Genomic DNA, 25751 nt, shown 5'->3' on the forward strand with positions numbered 1-25751 from the left:
ACTCCAGCAGTCACATATTGAGTATTATATAGAAAGTAGTGGAGTTCATTATCCTTTATTCCTGTAACTTTATGCGCATGCTAATTCAAGTATGCATAGATAAGTATTTGTTGAGTTAATATGATGAGGGGAGTAGGTTGAGGTTGAAATACAGAGAAGAAAATGCTTAAGGTCTTAAGTTCAGTTCCTAGAATGAATCTCTGAGTCTTGCCAAAGTGGCAGTGGCTCTTGTGGCTTCCAGTACATTTGAGCCTGAGCAGCACATCACATTGCATTGCCTAGCTGAAGCATTGAACTGTCTGGTTAGGGCTGGCTAGGTCTTGCTGGCAGACCCCTAGGCTCCCTGAGCATTGTTTCTTTCTCCCAAAAGAAACACAGAGAAAGCTAAGTATGAGAAGTTCTCATCTGTTTGATCTAAACTTGTGTTTCTTTGTTTCCATTTCTTACAGAATTTAAAAACAGTATCTTCATTAGCTATTTCAAATCACACTTACTGTGAAAATCATAATTAATATAAAAGAATCTGACACCTTTAATTATTTTGTAGTTCTAGACTTGTAACTTATTATTTTTATTTTATTTTATTGTAATTTATTATTATAGGAATGCTAATTTATTTTGATACCTGATGAAAATAGTATTTGACATATCAAGATATAATTTTTTTGTGTGTTCACCTCTAGTGATTTTTTTTGTAGGGAAATAAATAAAGGACTTAAGATTTTAAAAACATGATTGCTCTTTCTTTTGCCAAGTAGGAGTAAGTCACTCATCTTTGGGTCAATATTATGACATAAACTAATTCCAATCTCCTAGTAAAATGCGTAATACTTTTATTTTAAAAGACACTTTTTTTTTAAAGAATACTAAAATACTCTGTTTTTGTTTCTTGTTTTTTTTTTTTTTTTTTTGATGGCCAGGGTAGTGGGTAGTTTGGGCTACATCCAGCAGTGTTCAGAGCTTCTTGATGCTTAGTGCTCAGGGATCACTCCTAGCAGACTCTGGAGACCTTACCGGGTGCCAGGGATTAAACCCAGGTCAGCCATGTGCAAGGCAAGTGCTCTATCCACTGTACTATTGCTCCTCTGGTTCTGTGCTGTGTGGTTATGTTTTTCGTTTTTTTTTTTTTGGGGGGGGGTGGGGATGGGAGACCTACCCCAAAATTCTCAGGCTTACACCTGGCTCTGCTTAGGATCACTCTCTGTGGGCTCAGGGGACCATATGGGGTGCTGGAGATTGAACCTGGGTCGACCCTGTGTAAGACAAATGCACTACCTACTGTACTATCTTTCTGCCTTTTTGCTTATGTTAAACAGAAGTGTGTTATGGTTAGGTCTCCTGAAAGCTTGTTCTTTCCTAAAACATGTTTTGGTCAATGATTATATTGATAATTCTCATTATTTCAGGTAGTCCAGCAGCCTTCAGGAGGTATTACAAAACAAGTGACCACACTTTCCCATTCCTCAGCATTGACCGTTCAGAAAGCTGTACAGAAGATGCCAGTTACCACTGCAATACCTCCCAGTCAGTTTCCTCCAGGTAGACTCTGGGGCATCTCTCTCACATTATACTGAGTTTGGAATGTGGTGGGATTTGGGATTTGTACTATATTTTTTGTGCTATATTAAGATGAGAGATTTATTTTTTTAATTTGACACTTACAGAAAGGCCAGAAGGTAACTTTATATTTTCTGTAGATACTTAGCCACTTTTTAGAGGTAGATGTTATTTTTTATTTATTTTTAATTTTTATTAGTGAAACACCATGAGGTACAGTTGTAGATTTACAGATTTTTGTGCTTGGGTTTCAGTTGTACAATGATCAAACACCCATCCCTCCACCAGTGCCCATTTTCCACCACCACGGGTCCCAGTATCCCTCCCATCTCCCCATCCCACCCTGCCTTTGTGGCAGGGTATTCCCTTTTGTTCTCTCTGAGGTATATGTTATTTTATAATAAAAGAAGCAGCTACTCAGTTTTGTAATTAATATGATCTACTAGTAAATAAACTTTTGATAACAAATTTGTTACAGTCATATTTCTTTCTAAAATGTATTGCCTGGCCAAAGTGGAGTCCCATGCTTTGTATGCAGGAGCCCCAGCTTGGATCCTTGCAGCAGGCTGAGGGTAGCACCTAAACTCTGCCTATGTGCCCAAGAACAACAACAAAAATGGCCCCCAAAAGTGCTTTTATTCTCTAAGCTTGGAAATCAGTCTTCTGCATGAAGGTTTTTCATGTGTTTTTAAAAACTACAATATAATGCTGTTATTCTTAGCATGTACCATTTTTTTTCCTTTTTTGGGAGATTGGGAGGGTCAGATGGCATATCTGGTGATATTCAAGGCTTTCTTTTGGCTCTATACTCAGGGATCACTTCAGGCAGGGCTCAGGTGGAAGACAGGCACCCTATCTGCTGTACTATCACTCTGGCCCCTGTTTCACCTATTTTTGCATAACATTTTTATATAGCTGGTAATTCTGTAGACTTTTTTGGAGACTGTAAAAAAGGAAATAGAAAGGTCTTGATTTTATAAGATATTTCTTGTGTAGGTATCATCATGTTTGAATTTAATTTGAAGGCAACTTAAACTTTCTTAGATTTTTCTTATAGATACATGTATTTAGAGCTGTTACTCTAAATTTTCCTAATGTGATATGATTGCTTTTGCCATTCTAATTTTTCTTCTTTTGTTTTTATAGTTTCAATTCTAAAGCAAATTACCCTGCCAGGAAATAAACTTCTGTCATTTCAAGCATCTCCTATTCAGAAAAATAAAATAAAAGAAAATGGAACAGTGTTCTTCAGGTAAAAGTCAGAGTTGAATTTGGTGTAGTTTAAAGAAATAGTATTAAAAAGGAAGCAAGTACACAGAATAGTATTACAGTAAATATATTAATGCCTTTTTAAAAGGTTAGCTTTTTTGAAAGCTATTCATTGAGATTATACATAGCTATTCATTAAGCTGGTCAATAAATTATTCACAGTAAAATGCACATATCTTTTTTTTTTTTTAACTATGAAGGTTTTTTTTTATTAGTGAAACACCATGAGGTACAGTTATAGACTTATGAACTTTTGTGCTTAGGTTTCAGTTATACAATGATCAAGTATCCATCCCTCCACCAGTAAAATGCACATATCTTAAGTGTGCAGCCTCATACATTATTGACAAACATACACATGTATCATAATCTAGATTGAGATACTGAACATATAGTCTTCACCTTTGTGTTCTTTCAAATCAGTTTCACCCAACTCCTGCCTCCAACAGTCACTATTCTTAACTATTACCATGATTATTGTTGTCTATTCTTAAACTTTGCATAAGTGGAAAGTTATTATGTATCCTCTTTGGGTGGTGTGGTGGGGCACATCTGGTGTTGCCCAAGGCTTAGTCCTGGCTCTGCACTCAGGGATCACTCCTGGTGGTGCTCAGCAGATCATACAGAGTGCCGGAGATCTGGGTCTGAGATTGAACCTGGGTCAGCCATGTGTAGTAAGTCTGTAATAATACTACCCTGTATTAATGTAGTAATTATTAATGTAGTAATACCCTGCCCACTGTACTGCTGCTCCATCTAATTATGTATACTCTTTAAAATCTGAATTCTTTCACTCAATGTTTTCTATATTTCTCCTATATTAGTTTTAGAAGATGAATATCCTTTGTGTAACAAATATGCTGTTGCTTTTGGTTTTTGGCCACTAATCCCTGTTCAATGCTTGGGGTTCTCATGTAGCAGTACCGGAGGACCATGAAGTACCAGGTATCAAATCTGAGACACCTGCTTACATAGCATACATTCCAGCCCTTTAAGCCATTTCTCTGTACACATGATTTTTTTTTATTGCTAAGAAGCATTAGTTATATGAATTTATTCTAATATCTGTTGTGAGCATTAGGTTGTTCCTAGTTTCTGAAAAGTTTATATAAAACTGCTGTAAAGATTTTCATACAGTCTTTATAGGAACATAATTTTTCATTTGTCTGTATTAAATACATGGGTGTGTGATTGCTGTCATGTATTAAACTTTGTAGAAAGTACCAAATTGCTTACTAAGGTAATTTTACTATTTTGCATTTTCCCCAGCAATGATGAGAGTTAGTTGCCCTCCAACTCTGTTAGTGTTTATTTGTTTTTTGATCCTAATAACTGTATAGTGGCTATTATTATTGTGGTTCTAATTGGAATGTTTCTTGTTACTAAAGATGTTGAGTATTCTTGTGTTTGCTTGCTATCCTTGTATCATATTTGGTGAAGTATGTGTTTAGATCTTTTGTCCCCTTTTTGCTTATTAAGTTTCTTTTCATTATTGAGTTCTTTGTTATTTTGGTTTTGGGACCATACTGTGTGGTGTTCAGAACTTACTCCTGACTCTACTCTTAGGGAGCACTCTTGGTAGTGGTCAAAGAACTATCTCAAGTGCCTAGAGGGTCCTGTGTAGTGACTGGGATCAAAACCAGTTTGGCAGCATGCAAGGCCTTAAACACTATGCTCTCTCTCCAGCCCTGTATTTGTTTTTTAGAGTACTTATTCAGATTCCAGACCTTTGCCGGATGAGTTGTTTGAAAATATTTTCTATGTGGTATGTTTTATTTATTTTAATTTTGGGGTCACGACACCCAGGGATACTCAGGGATTATTCCTGGCTCTACACTCAGGAATTATTCCTGGTGGTACTCTGGGGACCATATGGGTTGCCAGGCATCGAACCCGGGTTGACTGCGTGTAAGGCAAACACCCTTCACTCCAGCCCTTGTGTGTTGTATTTTATCAGTTCTTATGTTTGTATGGTTTTTGGCCACACCTAGTTGTGCTCTGGCTCCTGGCTCTGCACTCAGGAATCACTCCTGGCAGAATTGGTGAACCATATGGGGTGCTCGTGATCGAACCCAGATTGATTACCTGCGCAGCTAGTGCTTTACCCACTGTGCTCTCTCTCCATCTCTCCATCCCTATCTGATTTTATTTTTTTTGTGAAGCAAAAAAGTTTTTATTGAAACTTAATAGAAAATGTGAGGGGAAAGAAAGGGAGAAATACATATTTGAGAAAGAACACAGGCATGTCCAGAGTGGAAATAGGCAAGCCAAGAAGCAAATGAGCATAGGCTTGAAAAGCAAGCCTTCATCTAACTTCTTAACATTTAGTATGAAGCATACAATGTTAACATTTGGATGTTAAAACTTTTTTTTAAATATCTTTGCTATTTGAAGGACAACTTGACTGGAGATAAAATCAGTACTTTTTGTATTGTGTTTTTAAAAGGTGTTGCTCCTTTGGGGTTGGAGAGATATCAGGTTAGATACTTGCCTTGCACATGGCCTTACCTGTGTTCTGTTCCCTAAACCCCTTCATGTGGTTTTCTGGGTACCACCAGGTGTGATCTCTGAGTATAGTAAGGAGGAGTAATAACTCCTGAGCACAGCCTGGTCTATGACCCAAATAACAAATTTTAAAATTTAAAATGCTGCTCCTTTTATTTTTATTCATCTTTGTCTAAAGGCCTTGAAGATTATTTTATCTTTGAGAGTAATTTTACACTAGGGTTATATTGTGGAATGTTTATTATTCTGACTTAATTCTTTCTAGGTTCCCAGTTGGTCCTTGCAATATGTAGATTTATGTCTTTTGAAATTTCTATAGTTTTCTTGAATTATAGTTTCAAATACTAGTTTTAGTTCATTTTTTATTCTTCAGGGACTGTAGTGATAGGAGTTTATTCTTTTTATCTCTTTTGCATTTTCATTATTTTGTCTCTTGATTATTTGGGGGGCAACAGGAGGGATTACAGCCTCTACCACTTTTAGAACCCAGAGTATCTACTCTACCACTGAATATATCTGGGTGTTATTCTCTGTGTTATTATCCACGGATTTTGTGCCAGGAACAAAGCTCGCCTCTTGTATGAAAAACTTGCACTCAGTCCATTGGGCTATCTCTCTCACCCTTTCAATGCCTCTAGTAGTGGTTTTTTCAAAAACTTGTTTTATTCTCTTTTGTCTGTATCCTGATAGTCATTTTATTGTATGCTTTCCCCTTTTGGGGGTAGGGGTGGCAGCTCACACCCAGTGGTGCTCAGCCACATGCAAAGTAAGTACCCTAGCCACTGTACTATCACTCTGGCCCCTGTTTGTTTGTTTTTAAATTAAAATTTTTATGGCTATTTCTGTAGTTAATATGATTGTTTTCCGTGATAGCCTATCAGTACCTGTATTGAAAACCATAATGCCCAAAATTAGAGAGTATGGGGGAGGGGGAGGGGAGGGGTAGAATGGGCCAGGGTGGGGTTAGAAATACTAGGAATGTTGGTGGTGAAAAATGTGCACTGGTGGAGGGGTGGTGTTGTGCCTGAGTTTTGGAAACCCAATCACGGAGAGACCAAGTCCACACACGATAATGCAAAAGCAAAGGAACTTTATTGCTAGCTCGAGCTCGGGTCCAAGTCTCATCCAACGCAATGGAGTCTTGACAAGGACCCCGACTCCAAATCACAAGCAGTTTATATAGGGTCCAGTCATGAAGCGGTTTATATACTGATTTATTGTTAGCATTTCCCTATTACAACAGTGGTCAGCACTTGGACAGTAGGCACAAGTAACAGTTTGGGGTTTTTTCAAAGAGGGTGCGGTGATCCCTCATGACTGATCATGCTCATGACTGCCCAGTTTCTTACCTAGGTAAATTACTCAATTGGGAGTTTACCAGAAACTGCAAGTCCTGCTTTGGGGAAGCAGAAGCTAAGCCTAACTGAGACTTAATGTTAGCTGTAGGCTGTCATGGTTGCTGAGTAGCCTGCTTGTGAGCCTCACAATGGGTATTCGATCATTGTATGATTTTGTTGGGCTGGAGCGACAGCACAGTGAGTGGGGCATTTGCCTTGCAAGCAGCCAACATGGCCAACCCGAGTTCGATTCCTCTGCCCCTCTCGGAGAGCCCGGCAAGCTACCAAGAGTATCTCACCTGCACGCAAAGCCTGGCAAGCTACCCGTGACGTATTCGATACGCCAAACACAGTAACAACAAATCTCACAATGGAGATGTTACTGGGCCCACTCGAGCAAATCGATGAATAATGGGAGTACAGTGACAGTGACAAAATTTTGTTAAGGATTTTGTTTACATGAGGGATTTTGGTCTACAGATTTCTTTTCTTAAAATGTCTGCTATACACGGAGAACCAAATCAAACACCTGGAAATTAAATTACTCAATGCTGAACAACAAGTGGGTCAGGAATAATGTCAAGGACGAAATCAAAAGATACTTGGAAACAAATGAGAATGAAGACACGAGCTACCAGAACCTATGGGATGCAGCGAAAGCTGTATTAAGGGGAAAATTTATAGCTCTGCAAGCATATCTTAGGTCTGTAGAAGCGATGTACATAAACAACTTGACCTCACAGCTCAAGACATTAGAAAAGGATCAACAGAAAGAGCCTAAATCAGGCAGAAGGAAAGAGATCATAAAACTTAGAGCAGAAATCAATGACATAGAAACCAAAGAAACAATCTGAAAGATCAATGAAACCAAGAGCTGGTTCCTCGAGAAAATAAACAAGATAGATAAACCACTAGCAATACTCACAAAGAAACAGAGAGAGAGAACCCTACTAATCCGAATCAGAAATGAGAAGGGGGATATCACAACAGAAACCAAAGAAATCCAAAAGATCATCAGAGACTACTTTGAAAGTCTGTATGCCACGAAACAAGAGAACCTAGAAGAAATGGACAAATTCCTGGACTCCTATAATCTCCCAAAGCTGAATCAAGAAGATCTGGAGTATCTGAATAAACTTATTAACATCAACGAAACAGAAACTGCAATCAAAAGTCTTCCCAAAAACAAAAGCCCGGGTCCAGATGGATTCACTAGCGAATTTTTCCAAACATTTAAAGAGGACCTGCTGCCAGTCCTTCTCAAGCTTTTCCAGGAAATTGAAAAAATGAAAACTCTCCCAAACAGTTTCTATGAAGCCGATATCTCTCTAATACCAAAAGGAAACAAAGACACCACAGAAAAGAAAACTACAGGCCAATATCCCTGATCGACACGGATGCGAAGATTCTCAACAAAATACTAGCAAATAGAATTCAACTACTCATCAAAAAGATCATACACCATGACCAAGTAGGATTCATCCTGGGGATGCAAGGCTGGTTTAACACTCGGAAATCAATCAACATAATCAACCATATCAACAAAAGAAAAGATAAAAACCATATGATCATATCAATAGATGCAGAGAAAGCATTTGACAAGATCCAGCACCCATTTATGATGAAAACCCTAGCCAAAATGGAGATAGAGGGGACTTTCCTCAATATAGTTAAAGCCATCTACCACAAGCCTACAGTAAACATCGTCCTCAATGGCGAAAAACTGAGAGCCTTCCCTCTAAGATCAGGGATGAGACAAGGATGTCCACTCTCTCCACTGCTGTTCAATATAGTACTGGAAGTACTTGCAATAGCGATTAGGCAAGAAAAAGATATTAGGAGCATCCAGGTAGGAAAGGAAGAAATCAAGCTCTCACTATTCGCAGATGATATACTATTCTTAGAGAATCCTAAAACCTCTACCAAGAAACTTCTAGGAACAATAGGCTTGTATAGTAAAGTGGCAGGCTATAAAATCAATACCCAAAAGTCCATGGCTTTCCTATATGCAAATAGCAAAAGAGAAGAAAGTGACATGAAGAAAACAATCCCATTCACAATTGTGCCCCAGAAAATCAAGTACCTAGGAATCACCTTAACTAAGGAAGTAAAGGACCTGTACAAAGAAAACTACAAAACGCTACTTCAGGAAATAAAAGAGGATACGAGGAAATGGAAAAATAATCCCCTCTTCATGGATCGGGAGAATTAACATTGTCAAAATGGCAATACTTCCCAAAGCACTGTATAAATTCAACGCAATCCCTATTAGGATACCCATGACATTCTTCAAAGAAGTGGAGCAAACACTCCTGAAATTTATATGGAACAATAAGCCCCCATGAATAGCTAAAGCAATTCTTGGGAAAAAGAAAAAGTATTTACTTTCTGAGATAAATAAAACTTGTGAGAAAATTCGCTGTGAATTATAAAGGCCAGAAAATATAGGCTGGGATAGAGGGCTTGCCTTTTATGATTTGATTCCTGGCATCTCATATTGTCCTCTGAGGACCACCAGGAATAATTCCTGAATGCAGAGCCAGGGTTGGCCCAACCACTGACCCTTCCCCCCCCCAAATAAAAAGAAAAAAGAAAAGAAAATTCACTCCTGAATTGAACAGTGAAATAACAATAAATTTTGTATACCAGTATAAATTTTGTATACCAGTTTTGTATCCAAAGATTTGGAAAAAAATCAGGACATTTTTGTTTTGGATGTTTGAGCCATTCCTGGCAGGGCTCAGGGGACCATATGGGGTGCCAGTGATTGCCACATAGAACATTTTGAAGTGAAAAATGTTATGACGAAATGAAAATTTCATGGAGTGGGTAAATCATATTAAGCCTGGATCCAAAATTGAGTTTGCTTTACTCTAGAGAGGATTTGCGATTGTTTAATTTATCATATTTCATAACATAAACGCCACCACCAAATAATTATCACACCTTTATTTTAACTCTTGCACAATAACTAAAAAGAAAAAGCTTCATATAATGGTTGAAGTGGTGTAAGTTTGTTGAAATGATTTCTAATATTACATTGTCTTTTAATGACTGATAATACAGCACAACTTACTTTTGAAGGATTTTATGTGTTTGACTAGTTGTTGACTTCGAGGGACAAGAATTACATTTTGTTTCATTATCTTTTTAACATATATCAGCATGTGGTGATAGTCTCTTTTCTAATGAACTTTTTTACTGCAAAAAAAGTCTCATGAAATCTGTAACATATGCAGTAGAATAAAGTATAAACCACAGATGACTATAGATGTGAGACCACTTTTGCACAGTTCTAGGAAACTGAGTTTAATCCTGCCATCTAGATATAATTTCTTCACTTTAAAAGAGGTCCTCAAAACAGTGCTAGCCTCAGACATTTCTCCAGAGTCACCTCTAACTTTTAGATTATTCTTTTTATTTTATTGACACCTCCATTGACAACTTCTGTGTACCTGATACTTGAATGAAATGCCGTATGCTGGTCTAGTTATACTGCTGTGTAATTTATCCTAGTAAGACTAGTCCACTAATTGCTTGGGGCACAAGTTTCAATATCAGATAGAGATTTTTTTTTTTTTGAGAAACTTACTGCTTTTGCTCATCTGTTGAGTACTTACTGCTTTCTATTTTTTAAAAGATGTTAATAATGCCATTTGAAAAACTAATAGACTGTTGTGTTTTTTTAATTTCTCTGAGTATTTCAGGGGGGATTAAGCCTCACCCCATAGCACTGGTGCTCAAGGCTATTCCTGACTCTGCTCAGGCATAACTTTTGTTGGTCCTTGGGGGATCCTATACCAAGAATCAAACCTGTGTCTTACCTCCAGTACTATCTTTCACATGCTTTTATTGTTGTATATACGTGTATATGAAAGTAATTCTTTGTTTTAAATATTGTAGATATTTTTCTTTCAAACTTTTGCTTAACTTCTAACTTTGAGTTTGGTTTTTGGGCCATAACCTGATTTGCTAGAGGCTATTTCAAGCTCAGTGTTTGATATTGTTCCTGGCAGTACTTGGGAAACAGTAATCTGAGGTTCCTACATGCAAAGCACGCATCACTCATTGAGCTCTGGTCTGTTACCTTGTTTTTAAAATAGAAATTTTATTTATTTTATTATTGGTGGCTCATATTTGACTGTACTTAAGGACTACTTCCAGCTTAGTACTTGGAGGGGTCTTACGTAGTGGTATTCTGGTGACCATGATGTATTGGAAATTATACTTGGGTCTCACAAAAGCAAGGCAAGTGTTCTGTACTACTAAACCACACCCCTGGCCATTTGTCATATAAATTTTATTTTATTTTTTGGCTTTTCAGGTCATACCCGGTGTTGCACAGGGATTACTCCTGGCTCTGCACTCAGGAATTACTCCTGGTGGTGCTCAGGGAACTATATGGGATGCTGGGAATCAAACCCGAGTCGGCCGCGTGCAAGGCAAATGCCCTACACGCTGTACTATTGCTCCAGCCCCTAAATTTTATTTTTTAAATTTTATTTGTTAATTTAATAAAATAAGTAAAGAAGTAAAGTAAAATAAAATTAAAGTAAAGTAAAATAAAATTTTTATTAAATTTTATTTGTATAAAATTTAATAAAAAATTTATTTATATAAAGTTGTTGACAATAATTTTGTTATATAAATTCTAAATCACAATGTTTGATTATTAATCTTTTACTTTATGCTCCTTTTGGGGTGGACATACCAGGTAGTGCTCAAGGGGACCATATGTGATGCTGAGGATCAAACCAGGGTCAACTGCGTGCAAGGCAAGCACCTTAACTGCTGTACTATCTCTGTGGCCCGTCTGTTTATCAGAGCTATCTTTTATCTTAAATTTTTTTGTTTTCTGGGCTACACTTGACAGTTCTCAGGGACTGCTCCCAACTTATTCCTTGAGAGAGAGTGTTGCAAATTCAGGCTCATACCTACAAAGCATGAGCCAAGTCATCTCTCCAGTTCTGTCAAAAGTATCTCCCCCCCCCTTTTTTTTTGCACAAATTTTAGAATTGGCAGGACATTTCTTTGAAAATTTTATATTGAGGATATATGATTAATTTCAGGGGGAGAATTGACTTTTTTTATGATGTGCTTCATCTTGGACATGTTAAAATTCAGTAAGACTGTAGTAACAAAAGAATGATGACATAAGTAAGAGATTATTTCTCATTCAGGAAAACTAGAAGTAGACAAATGATTAAAGATACAATGTTGTATAAGAGATCTAGGCTTCTTATTAGCCTTCTGTTGTTGAAACACTTGTTTCTACTGTACAGTTTTCAGATGTGAGATTCCTTGGATTTTCCTTTTGAAGCTGTTTCAGAGGTTTAGGGCCTTGCTGCTCTTTTGATTCTAGAAGGTCCTAGAAGTTGTAACAGTGGCTGAAACAATTTGCCCACTGCAATTTTAAGGCTATCTTAATAGCTCTATTGTTAGGGATTCCCTAGAGTGTTTCTCAGCAATTCCCAGGTTAAGTGTAAAGACTTGAACTACTATAAATACTGCCCCCATTACCTGGCATAGCAAAAAAAAAAATTATGTTTCACTGAAAAAAAATGTGTTGTTCGAGTTTTTACTTTTTTTCCATTACAGAAATTATATTTTTTATAATTGATGTTAGGATTTTAGACAATGTTGAGACACAATGGAATTCATTTTCTTATTCTCTGTTCAGTACACCTGTATAGTTTTTTTAAAATTTAAACACCAGAGGGTGCCAGAGAGTCATGTTTTATGGCCGACCCGAGTTCATATATTAGAACAAGTAAAAAATACTATAGTACCACTGCATTTTAGTATAATTGTCCCTAAAATAAAGCGTATATATTTTTTTGTTTTGGTTTGGCGGTCACACCTGGCAGTGCTCAGGGTTTATTCCTGGCTTGTGCTCACAGATGACTCCTGGCAGGGCTTGGGGAATAGGGTTGCCAGGGATCAAACCTAGGTTGGTTGTGTGTAGTCCTGAGCCCCACTAGGAATGATCCCTGTACACAATGCCAGGAGTAAGCCCTGAGCATTCCTAGGTGTGATTCTCTCACCCCCCAAAAAAAATTTAAGACACTTGGTAAATAATATATGATAAGTTTACATACTATATAAAAAGGAATAGACTGCCAACTTTTAGAACCATTCTTTCTTATCAAGGAATCGGATTCCCTAGGTGAAATGGATATAATCATGGATTTTATTATTTTAGAATAGATCTTTGTTTTTTTTGTTGTTTTTTTTTTGTTTGTTTATTTTTTTGGGTTTTTTTGAGGGGGAGACCCATTCTCACCATTGTTCAGGGTTTATTCCTGGCTCTGCATTCAGGAATTACTCCTGGCAGTGCTTGGGGAATCATATGGGATGCTGGGTATCGAACTTGGGTTGACCATATGCAAGGCAAACGCCTTACCTATTCTAGTACTATCACCAACCATGTTTTATTATAGATCTATATCTGCCCTTATATGTACAAGTGAATTATTAATATATATTCAGATGACATACGCTATACTATATACATTAATCATTTCAGACAAGTTTCTTTTTATTGTTTGTTTTTGCTTTTTGGGTCACACCCGGCAATGTACAGGGGTTACTCTTGGCTCTGCACTCAGGAATTACTCCTGGTGGTGCTCAGGGGACCATATTGGATACTGGGACTCAAGCCCGGGTCGGCTGCGTACTCTACCCTCTGTGCTATAGCTCCAGCCCCAGACAAGGAAGTTTTAAAAAGAAAGAAAACATCTGTATTGACAGAAATACCTTTCATCTTAGAAAGATAACAGGAAGAGGGAGAAAGCAGCCATAGGCACTGTGTCCAAATAAGTTGTAGTTAAATTCAGCAAAAATGTTGTGTAGGATAACTTGCCTTATATTAACTTTTGGTAGATTCTTAAATACTATAGAGGGAAATTACTTGAAGACATGAGATTCTGAAGTCTTCATTTTTGTCAGATTTTTCTCAATAAAGTGCACTTTTGGAAAAATTATTTGTGCTTATACAATGTTTGTATTATGTTTGTACTGTTTGTACTATGAAAGGGAGATGTTAGAGGTCATAGCATCATTCCATGTACAAAGAGATAGGGCGTATCTTACTTGTATGTCATGGTAATCCTTAAGAAGGATCAAAGCCAAGAGACAGTGCTAATTGCTAGCATTATATGATTTATAAGAAAAATTTCTTAGTAGTATCTGTTGAAAGTATGTAAATATTATTGTAGATACTTTTGAAGCAATTTTGAGATAAATTCTGGTATAATATCAATAATTTTCAGGGAGCTTGTTAAAACTGTTCATTGTGAAGCTCATTCAGAATGAAATCTGTATTTTTTAAAAACTCGTAGTATTTCAGGTGTTCATTATTGGTTTAAAACTATATGCATAAACCAAAATATCTCAAAATGTGATCTAAGGGGCTGGAGCGATAGTACAGCGGGTAGGGTGTTTGCCTTGCACGCGGCTGACCCGGGTTCAATTCCCAGTGTCCCATATGGTCCCCTGAGCACCGCCAGGAGTAATTCCTGAGTGCAGAGCCAGGAGTAACCCCTTGTATTGCCAGGTATGACCCTAAAAGCAAAAAAAAAAAAAAAATAGTGATCTAAAGCAGGAACTTACGGGGTCAGGACAGTTTTCATCATAACTTTTCACTTCCTTTTTTATTATTAAATTTAGTACTTTAATGTTAAATTCTTTTCTATTTTTGCTTTCATAAATATTGAGTTGTGGGGATTTCTTTTATTTTCAGAAAACTGAACCATTATTGTAAGTAGTGCATTGAGGAAGTATGACTTCACAGGCAGGATATAAAGAAAAGGCAACTGATTTTTTTTTCCCCCTCTTTATCCTTTTAAAATTTATCTTAAATATAATCAATAGGAGTTTTCCAATAAAAAAGAAAACTCAGGCCATACTACAACATTACTGTTTTTAGATAAGTATACTTTATATCATCAAAATAACTTGAATCTAGAAATTATAAAGTCTGGTACCATAAATAAGCTAATAATTCTCGAAATAAAAATTTTTAATTGGTTTTGTTGACATACTCATGTAAGGCCTTACCTCTGGTTCTGAATTCGGAGGTACTCCTAGGATTGTTGGGGGTGGGGGGGAGGGTATTGTTTGCAGTAACTGGGAGCTAGTATGGAGGCCCTGGGATTGAATCTGGACCAGCTGTATTTAAGGCAAGCACTTTACTTCCACTATACTATCTCTCTGGTGTCCTTTTCACCATATATGTATAGATAGTTAAAAGCTGAGGTGCAGAATTGCCAACCTCTTAGCACAGAGAATAGCAGGGGCAAGTTTTTGGTAATAAATTATACTTGTTGTAATTTATTTCTTCTCCTCATCCCCACCAATAAATGAAAATAAGCCAAGAAGTTAATTTTAAGTGTTTATTATTTTATTTTTGTTTTTTATTTATTTATATATTTTTGTTTTTGAGGGGTGCATATGCTGTGGTGCTTACTGGCTATTCCCAACTCTGGGAGTTGCTGTTAGCAATGCTTAGTAGGGGACCATATGGATCAAACCTGGGGCTCCTGCATACAAAGCAAGTGTCCCAGGCAACTTGGCTCAGCCAGTTGAGCCAAGTCCCCAGTTTTTAAAAATGTTTATAATTAGGCAAAGCATGTTTTAGCCAGTTGAGCTATATAGCTCTGGCCCTTTTTTTTGTTTGTTTGTTTTTGGGTCCTATTAGGTGGTTCTCTGGGAGCTATGTATGCAATGCTGGGAATAAAAACTGGGGCTATCAAATGCAAATCATGTGCTTTAGCCCTTTGTGCCGTCTCCCTGGCCCAATTTTTTTTTTTTTCTTTTTGAGGGTGGGAGACATGTTGGGCATTTCTGCATTAGTCCTGCCTTTGTGCTCCGGAGCAATGCTTGGGGCACTGTATATAGTGCATCAGTGTTTTGTAAGCCCACTGCTTGCACTCTCTCGGGCTCCTACCCAGTTTTTGTTTGTTATTAATATTAACACATTTTTCTCAGTTCCTGAATATATGTTAATATTTCATATGTCGAAGAAGGAATGGAATTACATTAGATTTTTCTATTTGCTGATGTCATGGTTGTATTTGTTGGTTGTTTTGGGGTGGTTTTTTTGGTTTGTTTTGGTTTTTGGGTCACACCCTGATGCGCAGGACTTACTCCTGGCTCTGCACTTAGGAATCATCCCTTCGGTATGCTCTGTGCTCAAGTATCCTTGCAGGCCTCTGTGGACCATATGGGATGCCAGGGATCAAACCCATGGTGGTGCCCAGCAATCACCTTACCCGCTATACTCTCTCTCTCAGGCCCCTAGACTTGTGTTTTATTTGTAACTTTAACTAACCAACCTTTTTATGACACATGATTTTTACCTGAAAGAATAAAGAACAACTGATTACCTAGAATCTTCTAGTGTTAGGAATTTGTTAGATATTTTTGTGTTTTATATCAGTTTTTATCTCTACTTAGGCATAGGCATTATAATCTCATTGTAGTTTTGGTTTGCATTTCCCTAAGTGTTTGAGCTTTTTCATGGGCTTGTACACCGTTAGTATATCTTATATAGAGAAGTGTCTCTTCACGCTCTTGAATCCCGTGTTCTCCTTTGAACATATTTTGCTTACTTGCCTCTGTTTATTTGCTTGACTCCTTCCAGTCTGAAGAAGCCTGTGTTCTCTCTTAAATACAAATTTTTCTGTTTTTCTCCCATCACATATTTCTAATTTTTCTAAATAAGTTTCAGTAAAAACTATATCAAAACCAGGAGGTGGGGAGAGAGAGACAGAGAGAGAGAGAGAGAGAGAAAGAGAGAGACAGAGACAGAGATACACACACAGAGAGAGGGCTTGGGAGGAGAGAGATTTCAGAAGAGAAAAATTGTTATTTGCTAGGGCTGGAGCAATAGCACAGCGAGAAGGACATTTGCCTTACACTCAGCTGAGCCGGGTTCAATTCCCAGCATCCCATATGGTCCCCTGAGCACTGCCAGGAGTAATTCCTGAGTGCATGAGCCAGGAATAACTCTTGTGCTTCGCCGGGTGTGACCCAAAAAGGAAAAAAAAATTGTTATTTGCTTTTGGCCATATCCTGTGGTACTTAGGACTTACTCCTGGCTCTGTGCTCAGGGTCAGGGGTCATTTCTTGTGGTTCCTTTGTTTAGGGGCCACACCCAGCAGTACTCAGGGCTTACTCTGGGTACTGCTCTTAAGGAACACTACTTTCAGAACTTGGAGGACCATGGGGTGTAGCCAGTGATCGAACCTGGGTCAGCCATGTGCAAGACAAATGCCTTATCTGTTGTACTGTTGTTCTAGCCCCCACTTTTCATGGTTTTTAGGGTACTACATGTACTGGGAATTGAAAGATTATTGGCCATATACAAGGCAAGTACCTTAACCTCTGAACTATCAGTAATTTAAATATACTCTTAGTTCTTAAGAGTCACTAAAGTTTAAGAAATACTATATAATATTTGAACTAAGAAGATAGAATTTTCCTTGAGGGAACAAAAAAGAGAAGAAAAGTGTTTGCCATGGAGGTAAACTGGGGGACTGAGATGGGGTGGGGACTGGAGAAGAACTGGGGACATTGGTGGTGGGAAATGTACACTAAGAGAGGGTGTTAGAACATTGTATTGACCCACTGAAACTCAGTTAAGAACAACTTTGTAACTGTTTATCTCAAGTGGATTCAGTAAAAAGAAAGAGAATTTCCCTTGAGAAAAATAACTTAAAAGGGGCTGGAGAGATAGCACAGCGGGTAGGGCGTTTGCCTTGCACAGGGTCGACCCGGGTTCGATTCCCAGCATCCCATATGGTCCTCTGAGCACCGCCAGGAGTAACTCCTGAGTGCCGAGCCAGGAGTAACCCCTGTGCATCGCCAGGTGTGACCCAAAAAGCTAAAAAATAAATAAAAATAAAAGGGGCTGGAGAGGGCACTTTCCTTGTACACTGCCAATCACCAGCATCCCATATGGTCCCCCAGCATTGGTAGGAGTGATCCCTTAATTGGGAGCCAGGAGTAAGCCCTAAATACAACCCAGTATGGTAAAAAATCAATCAAACAAGAAAACGGTAAGAAGAAGAAATAAGGTGTTTGAGTTTACTTAGTGGAGATGGTAGGTTTGGCTGCGCTTTAACTTCTGTACCATCTCTCTGACCCCTGACGGCAAACTAGTTTAACTGGAGATTGGTTATAATTATAAGAGAACTTAATTATATTAAAGTAATTTTTGTTTATTATTTTGAACAAAAATTTTTTTTACTAGGTATTACATTTTGTACAAATGGATATGTTGTGGGAAAATAAAGGGCAAGATAAGTTCTCTGTCTCTTCTTGTTACACAGTTTCTTCGCCTAAATCTAATGACTGTTAGCAGTTTCTTCTGTATTTTTCTGTAATCTTCGTAACATTGATGGTAGTATATAATGTATTGTAATGGGAAGTAGAATAGTAGATAAGAATAATGAAGACTTGAAATTAAACTGCCTACTGTGGAATCTCAGCTCTTCTACTTTGAAAAAAAAGCAATGTCTCTACATTTGCATCTTCAGTAAAGAGGGGGGTAACAATATTTATACAAATATATACATATATTGGGTTTTAGTATTTAGTACATATTGGAGATTTGTATCAGCACACTCATTGTGATTGGTATTTTCAACAGTTGCATGATGATGGATAATTAGGTGTTTTTTTATAATTGAATTAAGACAATAACTAATCTCATAATTTCTAGGAAGAGCAATGTTTATTTTAAGAACTTTATTTATTTTAAGGTTAGAAATGTCAAATGGGGATTGTGTTAACAAAGTATATTATGAGCAGGAAGCATAAGACACTATATTTCAGATGGTCTACTTAATTTTTAAAAAATTTTCACCAGTTTAATAGATGAAAGTTCTTATCTTACATTTCACTTATGAGAAGGATATGATTTTTTGAGTCATTTTGTCTTAATTAAGAAGTCATATGTTTTATCCATTTTTATTTGGGGTCTTGTTTTTTTCTTTATAGGAGTTCATTATATATTAAGACAATTACATTTTCTGTGATATGAATTGCACCTAAATTTAGTCTTAAGATGTAGGAAATTTTTCTATCCCAGTTTTACTGAGGATGCAAGTCAGGGGAATAAATTAATACTAGTAAGTAGGTAGTTTAGGGCTGGAGCAATAGTACAGCAGGTAGGGCATTTGTCTTGCATGCGGCCAACCCGGGTTTGATTCATCCACCCCTCTTGAAGAGCCCGGCAAGCTACTGAGAGTATCTTGCCTGCACGGCAAAGCCTGGCAAGCTACCTGTGATGTATTCGATATGCCAAAAACAGTAACAAGTCTCACAATTTGTTGTGAGATGTTATTGGTGCCCACTCGGGCAAATCGATGAACCACGGGAGGACAGTACTACAGTGCTAATAGGTAGTTTGATTCAGAACTTTTATAATTTTTACTCACTGTTCTTCCCAATTTAATATAGTAAGCAGTGCACAGTTCTGAGAATAGGAATTTCCTCAACTACTTAAATACTATTTATATGCTGTACTACTAGGAGTAATAGGTGATGAAAATTATTAATATCAAGAAAGTTAGCCTGGCTGGAGTTTAAAGCAAATACATTGACATTTAGAGTAAAAAGACGAAGACCTACCATGACAGAGACAAAATTGACCTCTTTTTTTTTTTTAAATAATTTATTTATTTATTGAATCACTGTGGGAAAAGTTACAGAGCTTTCAGGTTTAGGTCTCAGTCATGTAAATATCAAACACGTTTCCCTTTACCAATACTTATTTTTTACCACGAACCCCAATAGAACTCCACCTCCCACCCCTCCCAATTCCTGTGAGGCAGATGAGTTCTAGTTAACTATCTACTTTGACTAGATTCATTGTTTCGATAAAAGATGCACCATTATTATTTAGAGTTTACCCCCCCCCCCCCCAATCAGACATGCTGAAAAAGCGTTGTGAAATGATTTGCTTTCTACAGCTGGGTTCAAGAATTAAATGTTGAACCCAGCTTTTGATTTTGGATTTCTGCTATTTTACTTATTAACCCTGGAAGTATTTCTACTAAAAGTCAGATAATTAAGAGATTGGTTTCTGTGCTCTGGAGTTGTGGCCGTGCTGGAGAACCACTCGTGGGGGGCAACTGGTGACCTCGGTAGGGCGTGAAGGACGGGCCAGAACGCCCCCCTTCCCATGAGGTTTTTGTCGCCCCCGACCCCCGGCTCATACCTGCTGTCCACAAGGCTCCCATGCGGTCGCCATCTTTCTTTCCAGAGAGGAGAGGGCGAATGGGGCAACACCCTTTCCCCTCCGGGCAGGCATGATGGCGCAGTTTAACGCATAGTCTGTTCGCTTTTCTGCTCCAAGCTGCTGGTTTTCTGCATTAAGTCCTTGTGCTTCTGGGGCCGTGGCCGTGCCGGAGAGCCGCTCGTGGGGGGCAACTGGTGGCCTCAGTAGGGCGTGAAGGACGGCAAAATTGACCTCTTAGAAGTTTAGAAATTGTAAGAGTTGAAGATAGAGAGATGGCTCAATGAGCTGAGCACCTGCTTTGCATACAGAGGCCCAGTCTTCATCCCTAGCATCCCATGGTCCATTTAACACCCTGAGTATCTCCAAGTAGGGCCCAGGGACAAGTGCAAAAAATGAGATTGTAGCAATTGGATAAATTCTTTAAAGCAGATGTTCTTAAAATTAATTGGTTACAATCCCTTTTGCAGGAAGGAAAAAGGAAAACACTCAGCAAGCACTTGAAAAATACCTATCTTATTTAAGCAAACAGAAAAATACCTCTTAGTTGCACCTGAGGCTGCTTTGGACTCTCGGTCCCCTTTGCCATTATTTCATTGCCTGCATGCCAAGAAACAATATTGCCCAATTTTCAGAAACACTGCTTTAAAGGCATGAAAACATCTTAAATCAGTATTTGTTAAAATAGCACTGCATATAGATTTAACTTTGACAGTTGAACAATAATAAACTATGAGGAGATTAGACTAAAATAGAAAGGGGATAGCTTGAGCAGAAGGCAGAACCAGTAGGAATTAATTGATAGTGTGTAAGGAGAGGGAAGAATGAAATGGTAAGGTCATAAACTAAAGAGTCTTAAATATTTTGTTGAGTTCTTGGGAGCATGAATGTTTTTTGAACAGAAGGAATATGATTCAGAAGATTATCACTTCAGAAGCTCCATAATGTATGACATTAATTATAGTTGTGTAATAGTTTTCTAATTTTTTTAGAGTGCTCTATAATATCCCATGGAAGTCTTTCTACTAAATTTCCTTTTTGTATATCATTAAGAAGACTGTTTTTCAGTGTCTTTATCAAAAGGCATTTTACTAAAACAGAAGATTTGAAAAGTGGTTCAAAGAGTCTCACTGTATCCTGTTTTAAAATTAGAACAAGGGCTGGTGGGGGGGGGGGGCAGGGGTGGACACATACAAAAGGTTCTGAGTTTGATCTGGCACCACAAACTGTCAGTTCTACACCATCAACAGAACATCTCTGGAAGTGGGCCTGCCCCACCCTCAGTACCACTGAGCATGATTTTATTTAAGAAGGATGAAAAATAGTAACAGATCACAATCACCAATATGATTCAATATCCAGACCTTTATCACTGCCTTATTCTACATTAGCCTTATTGTTCACGACGACCACTAGCCCTGAGATTTTTTAAAAAGTGCCATACTCAAGGTTCTTTTAGAGTTAGGAGAACGAGACCCTTCATTGTTACTGGTATTTGGCATATTGGGTACGCCACGGGGAGTTTGCCAGACTCTGCCGTGTGGGCAGGTTACATTCGGTAGCTTGCCAGTTTGTCCAAAGTAGGAATGAGATGATAAGATGTCGCTTCCGGGAGCTGGGTTTTATAGTCTCTGAGTCTTGGCCGTTGATGGGATTACACAGCGCCAGGAGGCCAGTTGGTGGGTGTGATCCCCGCCTACTGGAATTTGGAGGATCTGGGTGGAGGATGCTCAGCCCCAATCCGAGTAGGCTTGGAGATCTCAGCCCTGGGACCTTTGTTCCCCTGCCGGTACCTTCATATGTGCGGAGAGTGGTCTCAGCATGGTGGTGAATCTTTTAGCCTTATTGTTAATACAGCTAAAAGATTCTTGTCTTTGCACAACCAGTGGCGCTTTGTGGTGTTGTCTGTGCAGTGCTCAGGGGTTGCTCCTGGTCATACTTAGGGGACCATGTGGTGCCCAAAATTGAACCGGGCCTCCCTCATGCAAAACACACAACTCAGACCCATGAGCCATTTCCCTGGCCCAGGCCTCTTTTCTTGGAGGAAGTTTTAAGTGATGTGTATGCTATTTATTTTGGCACCTTTCCTCTCTGTGTGTGTGTGTGTGTGTGTGTGTGTGTGTGTGTGTCTTTCTCTACTCCAGCTACCCTCAGTAACCATAGCAACTGGCAGCTCTACTAGAGGGAGCTGTATTCAGCTAGGGGCCAAATAGGAGGAGGGAAGGGTGGCAAGAACAAATTTTATCTGGCAGTTCATACTTATTTTCAGAGAAAGGCTGCAAGAAGATTCTAAAAATCTTGGGGCTGTCTCTTCATTCATGAAGTCTATCTTGGTACTCTGCTAGTTATTAGACCTGGTATAGGTCTTTTCTGACTGTGTTCGACATAAATAAGGATCGTGTACATTTCAACAGTGTTGAAACTCACAGGGCCTGTGTACTCTTAATATACCTGAGATTGTAAACATTCCCTTTGTGTACAATATGTGTAAACATCAGGTGTCCTATTACTTTAAAATTATGATTTTGTTTTAAGAGAAGGATATGATTATATCTAACTCTAGTTTTTAGGGGTTTTCTCTCAATGTTTTTATTGCTAGGTATCACTATTTTACTTGGAAAAGTCTGCGTAGTAGCACAACATTTAAAAGATTGTGCTACTTACAAAAGGTTATAAAAGAATGTGAGGTCTTTAAGTTCAGACCTTCACACTGCAAAAAGTGGGAGTAAAAAAAATTATCACGTCTCTTTGCAGAATAAATCTAATATTTTTTCTTTGCAGAGATATATTATGCCTATGTAAGTATCTAGGTATGTGTTTTCTCTTGATGTAAAGTATTTTTGCATTTTTTCATATCCTATTGTCCCAACATCCCATACTTTACAGTATACTTTGCCATTATTCTGTATAAGATCAAAGACCCCACAAGTTTTGAGCGATTCACAGATACCTTAGAAGGTTTATAATCCAAGATACTTTTTCTTCCAGCGGAGCAAAACTTTGAGTTCCAAAGATAATTATGGGCTAGACAGCTATCTCAAAGAACTGGAGCCCATGTTTTGCATGCCAGAGTCCATGGTTTATTTCCTGGCATCACATGGTTCACTCTCTCCCACCCCCAAGCACTGCTAGGCATGGCAGAAATAAAACCCAGAACACAAAGATGTTATATAACTGCTTAGGATTCTCTTTTAGAGTGAACTGATTTTTCACTAATGTATACTTCATCTTTTTTTTGTCGTTGACTTTTTTAACACTTTTTAGATTCACAGCAAAATTGTTCTGAAGGTATAAGAATTTCTTCAGTTCACACAGATACATAGCCTCTCCTATTATCAGTATCCCACAACTTTTTAAAGAACGCATTACCACTTACAGTTGATAGTTTACATTGCATCTTACTATTGATTTTATACATTCTGCGAACATTTTAATATTGTCCTATACTGTAGAGTAGTTTCACTATGATAAAATTCCCTGTGCTGTTTATTCATTTCTCCGACTGTCTACCACTGTTTGTAATTTTTTTTTTTTTTAGTTTAGCCTTTTCCAGAATATCCTATAGTTGAATTCATTAATGTGTATACTTTTAAAACTGCCTCTTTGTTGGGGATGTAGGTCAGGGGTAAAGTATAAACTTGCATGTATGAAGTCCTGAATTCAATCCTTTATATATAATATATAATCCTTTATAAATATGTATGTGTATATATATATGTGTGTCACTTGTATCACTTGTCATCCCATTGATCTTCTGTTTGCTCGAGCGGGTGCCAGTAATATCTCCATCTGTACCTCTCGCGTGCTAGTGTAGCCCAATGGCATCTGCTTGCTCCAGAAACACGAAGAGCCTCAAACCATTTGTTCAGGGTTTTGACGAAGAAGTCTGACCATCTTGTAGGTGGGCGGCCATGTGTCCTTTTGACGTCCTGTGGAATTCAGTCCATAACAGCTTTAGTCCAGCGGTGTCTCTAAATTGTATTATGTGTCTGACTCATCTGATTTTTGATGCCTTGGCAAACAAGACAGCATTGTCAACAGAGGTTAGAACTCCGAATTCCTTCTCTTGCTTGAGTGAAATGTGATATTCCAAGCATAGCTCTTCCAATTCCTCTTTGGGATACCCAAATAGCGTTCTCATCCTGTTCTCGTAGGGCCCAGGTCTCTGAGGCATATGTTAGTGCAGGAAGAACAGTGGAGTTGAAAAGATGTGCCTGGAGCCAGAGGTTTTTTGTCCTCTTAACAATGTCTTCGATGCTCTTGAAGGTGTTCCACACTGCTCTTTTTCTCCTGCACAGTTCTGGCACCAAGTCGCTCCTCATGTTGAGTTTTCGACATATGTATGTCGAGAACATATACATACATATGTATATACACTTATATAAATAACAGAAAACAAGATGGCTTCTTTTACTTAAAAATATATATCTAAGATTCCATCATGTCTTTTCATGATGTGATTACTTCTTTTCTGTTCTCAATAATATTCCATTGTTGATATGTCACAGTTGATTTATCTGATCACCTATTTAAGTACATCATGCTTGTTTCTAGCTTTGACAAATACAAATGAAACTGTTTTATGCATATTTTTATGCATTTGTATGCATATTTTTGTATGAGAAAACCCATAACTTTTTAGCTCCTTTCGGTAAGTACCAAGAAGTGTGATTGCTGGATTTCATTGTAAGAATATATTTAATTTTGTAAGTATTTACCAGACTCTGTAAGTGGTTTTATGACTTTTCATTTCCACTAGCAGTGAATGAAATTTCACTGGTCTACATCCTCGACAACATTTATTGTTAGTGTTCAGAATTTGAATGTTATCCTAATAAGTTTGTAGTGACCTCATAGTATTTGCATGTTCCTAGTGATTTAAGCTGTGGAACATTTTTTTCACTGCGGTTTTTTTTTTTCTCTTTTTGGGTCACACCTGGCAATGCACAGGAGTTACTCCTGGTTCATGCACTCAGGAATTACTCCTGGCGGTGCTCGGGGGACCATATGGGATACTGGGAATTGAACCCAGGTCGGCTGCGTGCAAGGCAAACGCCCTACCCGCTGTGCTATTGCTCCAGCCCCTTCACTGCGTTTTTTGGTCATAAGTATTTTTTGGTGGTGTCTATTAGATCATTGGCCCATTTTCTTAATTGGGTTTTGTTACTGTTTTAAGATATTGCTGCATATTTTCAGTGCAAATCCTTTATCAGGTATTTGTTGTACCAATAATTCAAAATAGTTCAAAATAGTTCAAAAGTTCTTCCAATTTGTGTCTTGTCTTTACATTCTCTTGTTATTTTTCTTTTTAAAAATCTCATTCAGATTTTTTTTTTCTTTTGGTTTCGGGCCATATCTGGCAATGCTCATTTATGCCTGTCTCTGCACTCTGGAATTACTTCTGCGATGCTCTGGGGGTTATATAGAATACTGGGGATCGAATCCAGACCAGTGAAATGTAGGACAAATGCCTTACCTACTATACTACTTCTGTGGCCCCAGGTCTTTTAAAATACTTCTAAGAGCCGAAGTGATAGTACAAATGGTAAGGCCCTTACTTGCCTTGCACGCGGCTGACTTGGGTTTGATCCCTGACACAACATATTTCCCCCATCCCCTGCCAGGGCTGTTTCCTGATAAGTGGTTCCTGAGTGTTGAGCTAAGAGTAGGCCCTGAACATGGCGGAGGGTGGCCCAAATATGAAAAATTATGATATTAATAAGGTAAAGGTAAAAGCCCTCCCGTTGATCATCGATTTGCTCGAGCGGGCCCAGTAACGTCTCCATTGGAGACTTTGTTGTTACTGTGTCTGGCATATCGAATACTCTCGGTAGCTTGCC

The 25751-nt window shown here is 38.2% G+C and overlaps 1 protein-coding gene across 1 annotated transcript in view; it reads left to right on the plus strand.

Moving 5' to 3' along the window:
- The window catches only part of TAF4B (TATA-box binding protein associated factor 4b), a 121363-nt gene that overhangs the window by 37950 nt on the left and 57662 nt on the right, over positions 1–25751 (plus strand). The window contains exons 8-9 of the mRNA XM_056137900.1: positions 1407–1539; positions 2704–2809. Of these exons, the coding sequence (XP_055993875.1) occupies positions 1407–1539; positions 2704–2809 (239 nt within the window). The remainder of the gene's footprint in view (positions 1–1406; positions 1540–2703; positions 2810–25751) is intronic.

Source organism: Sorex fumeus, unplaced genomic scaffold, assembly GCF_029834395.1.
Source record: "Sorex fumeus unplaced genomic scaffold, SorFum_2.1 ptg000128l, whole genome shotgun sequence".
NCBI classification, from domain to species: domain Eukaryota; kingdom Metazoa; phylum Chordata; class Mammalia; order Eulipotyphla; family Soricidae; genus Sorex; species Sorex fumeus.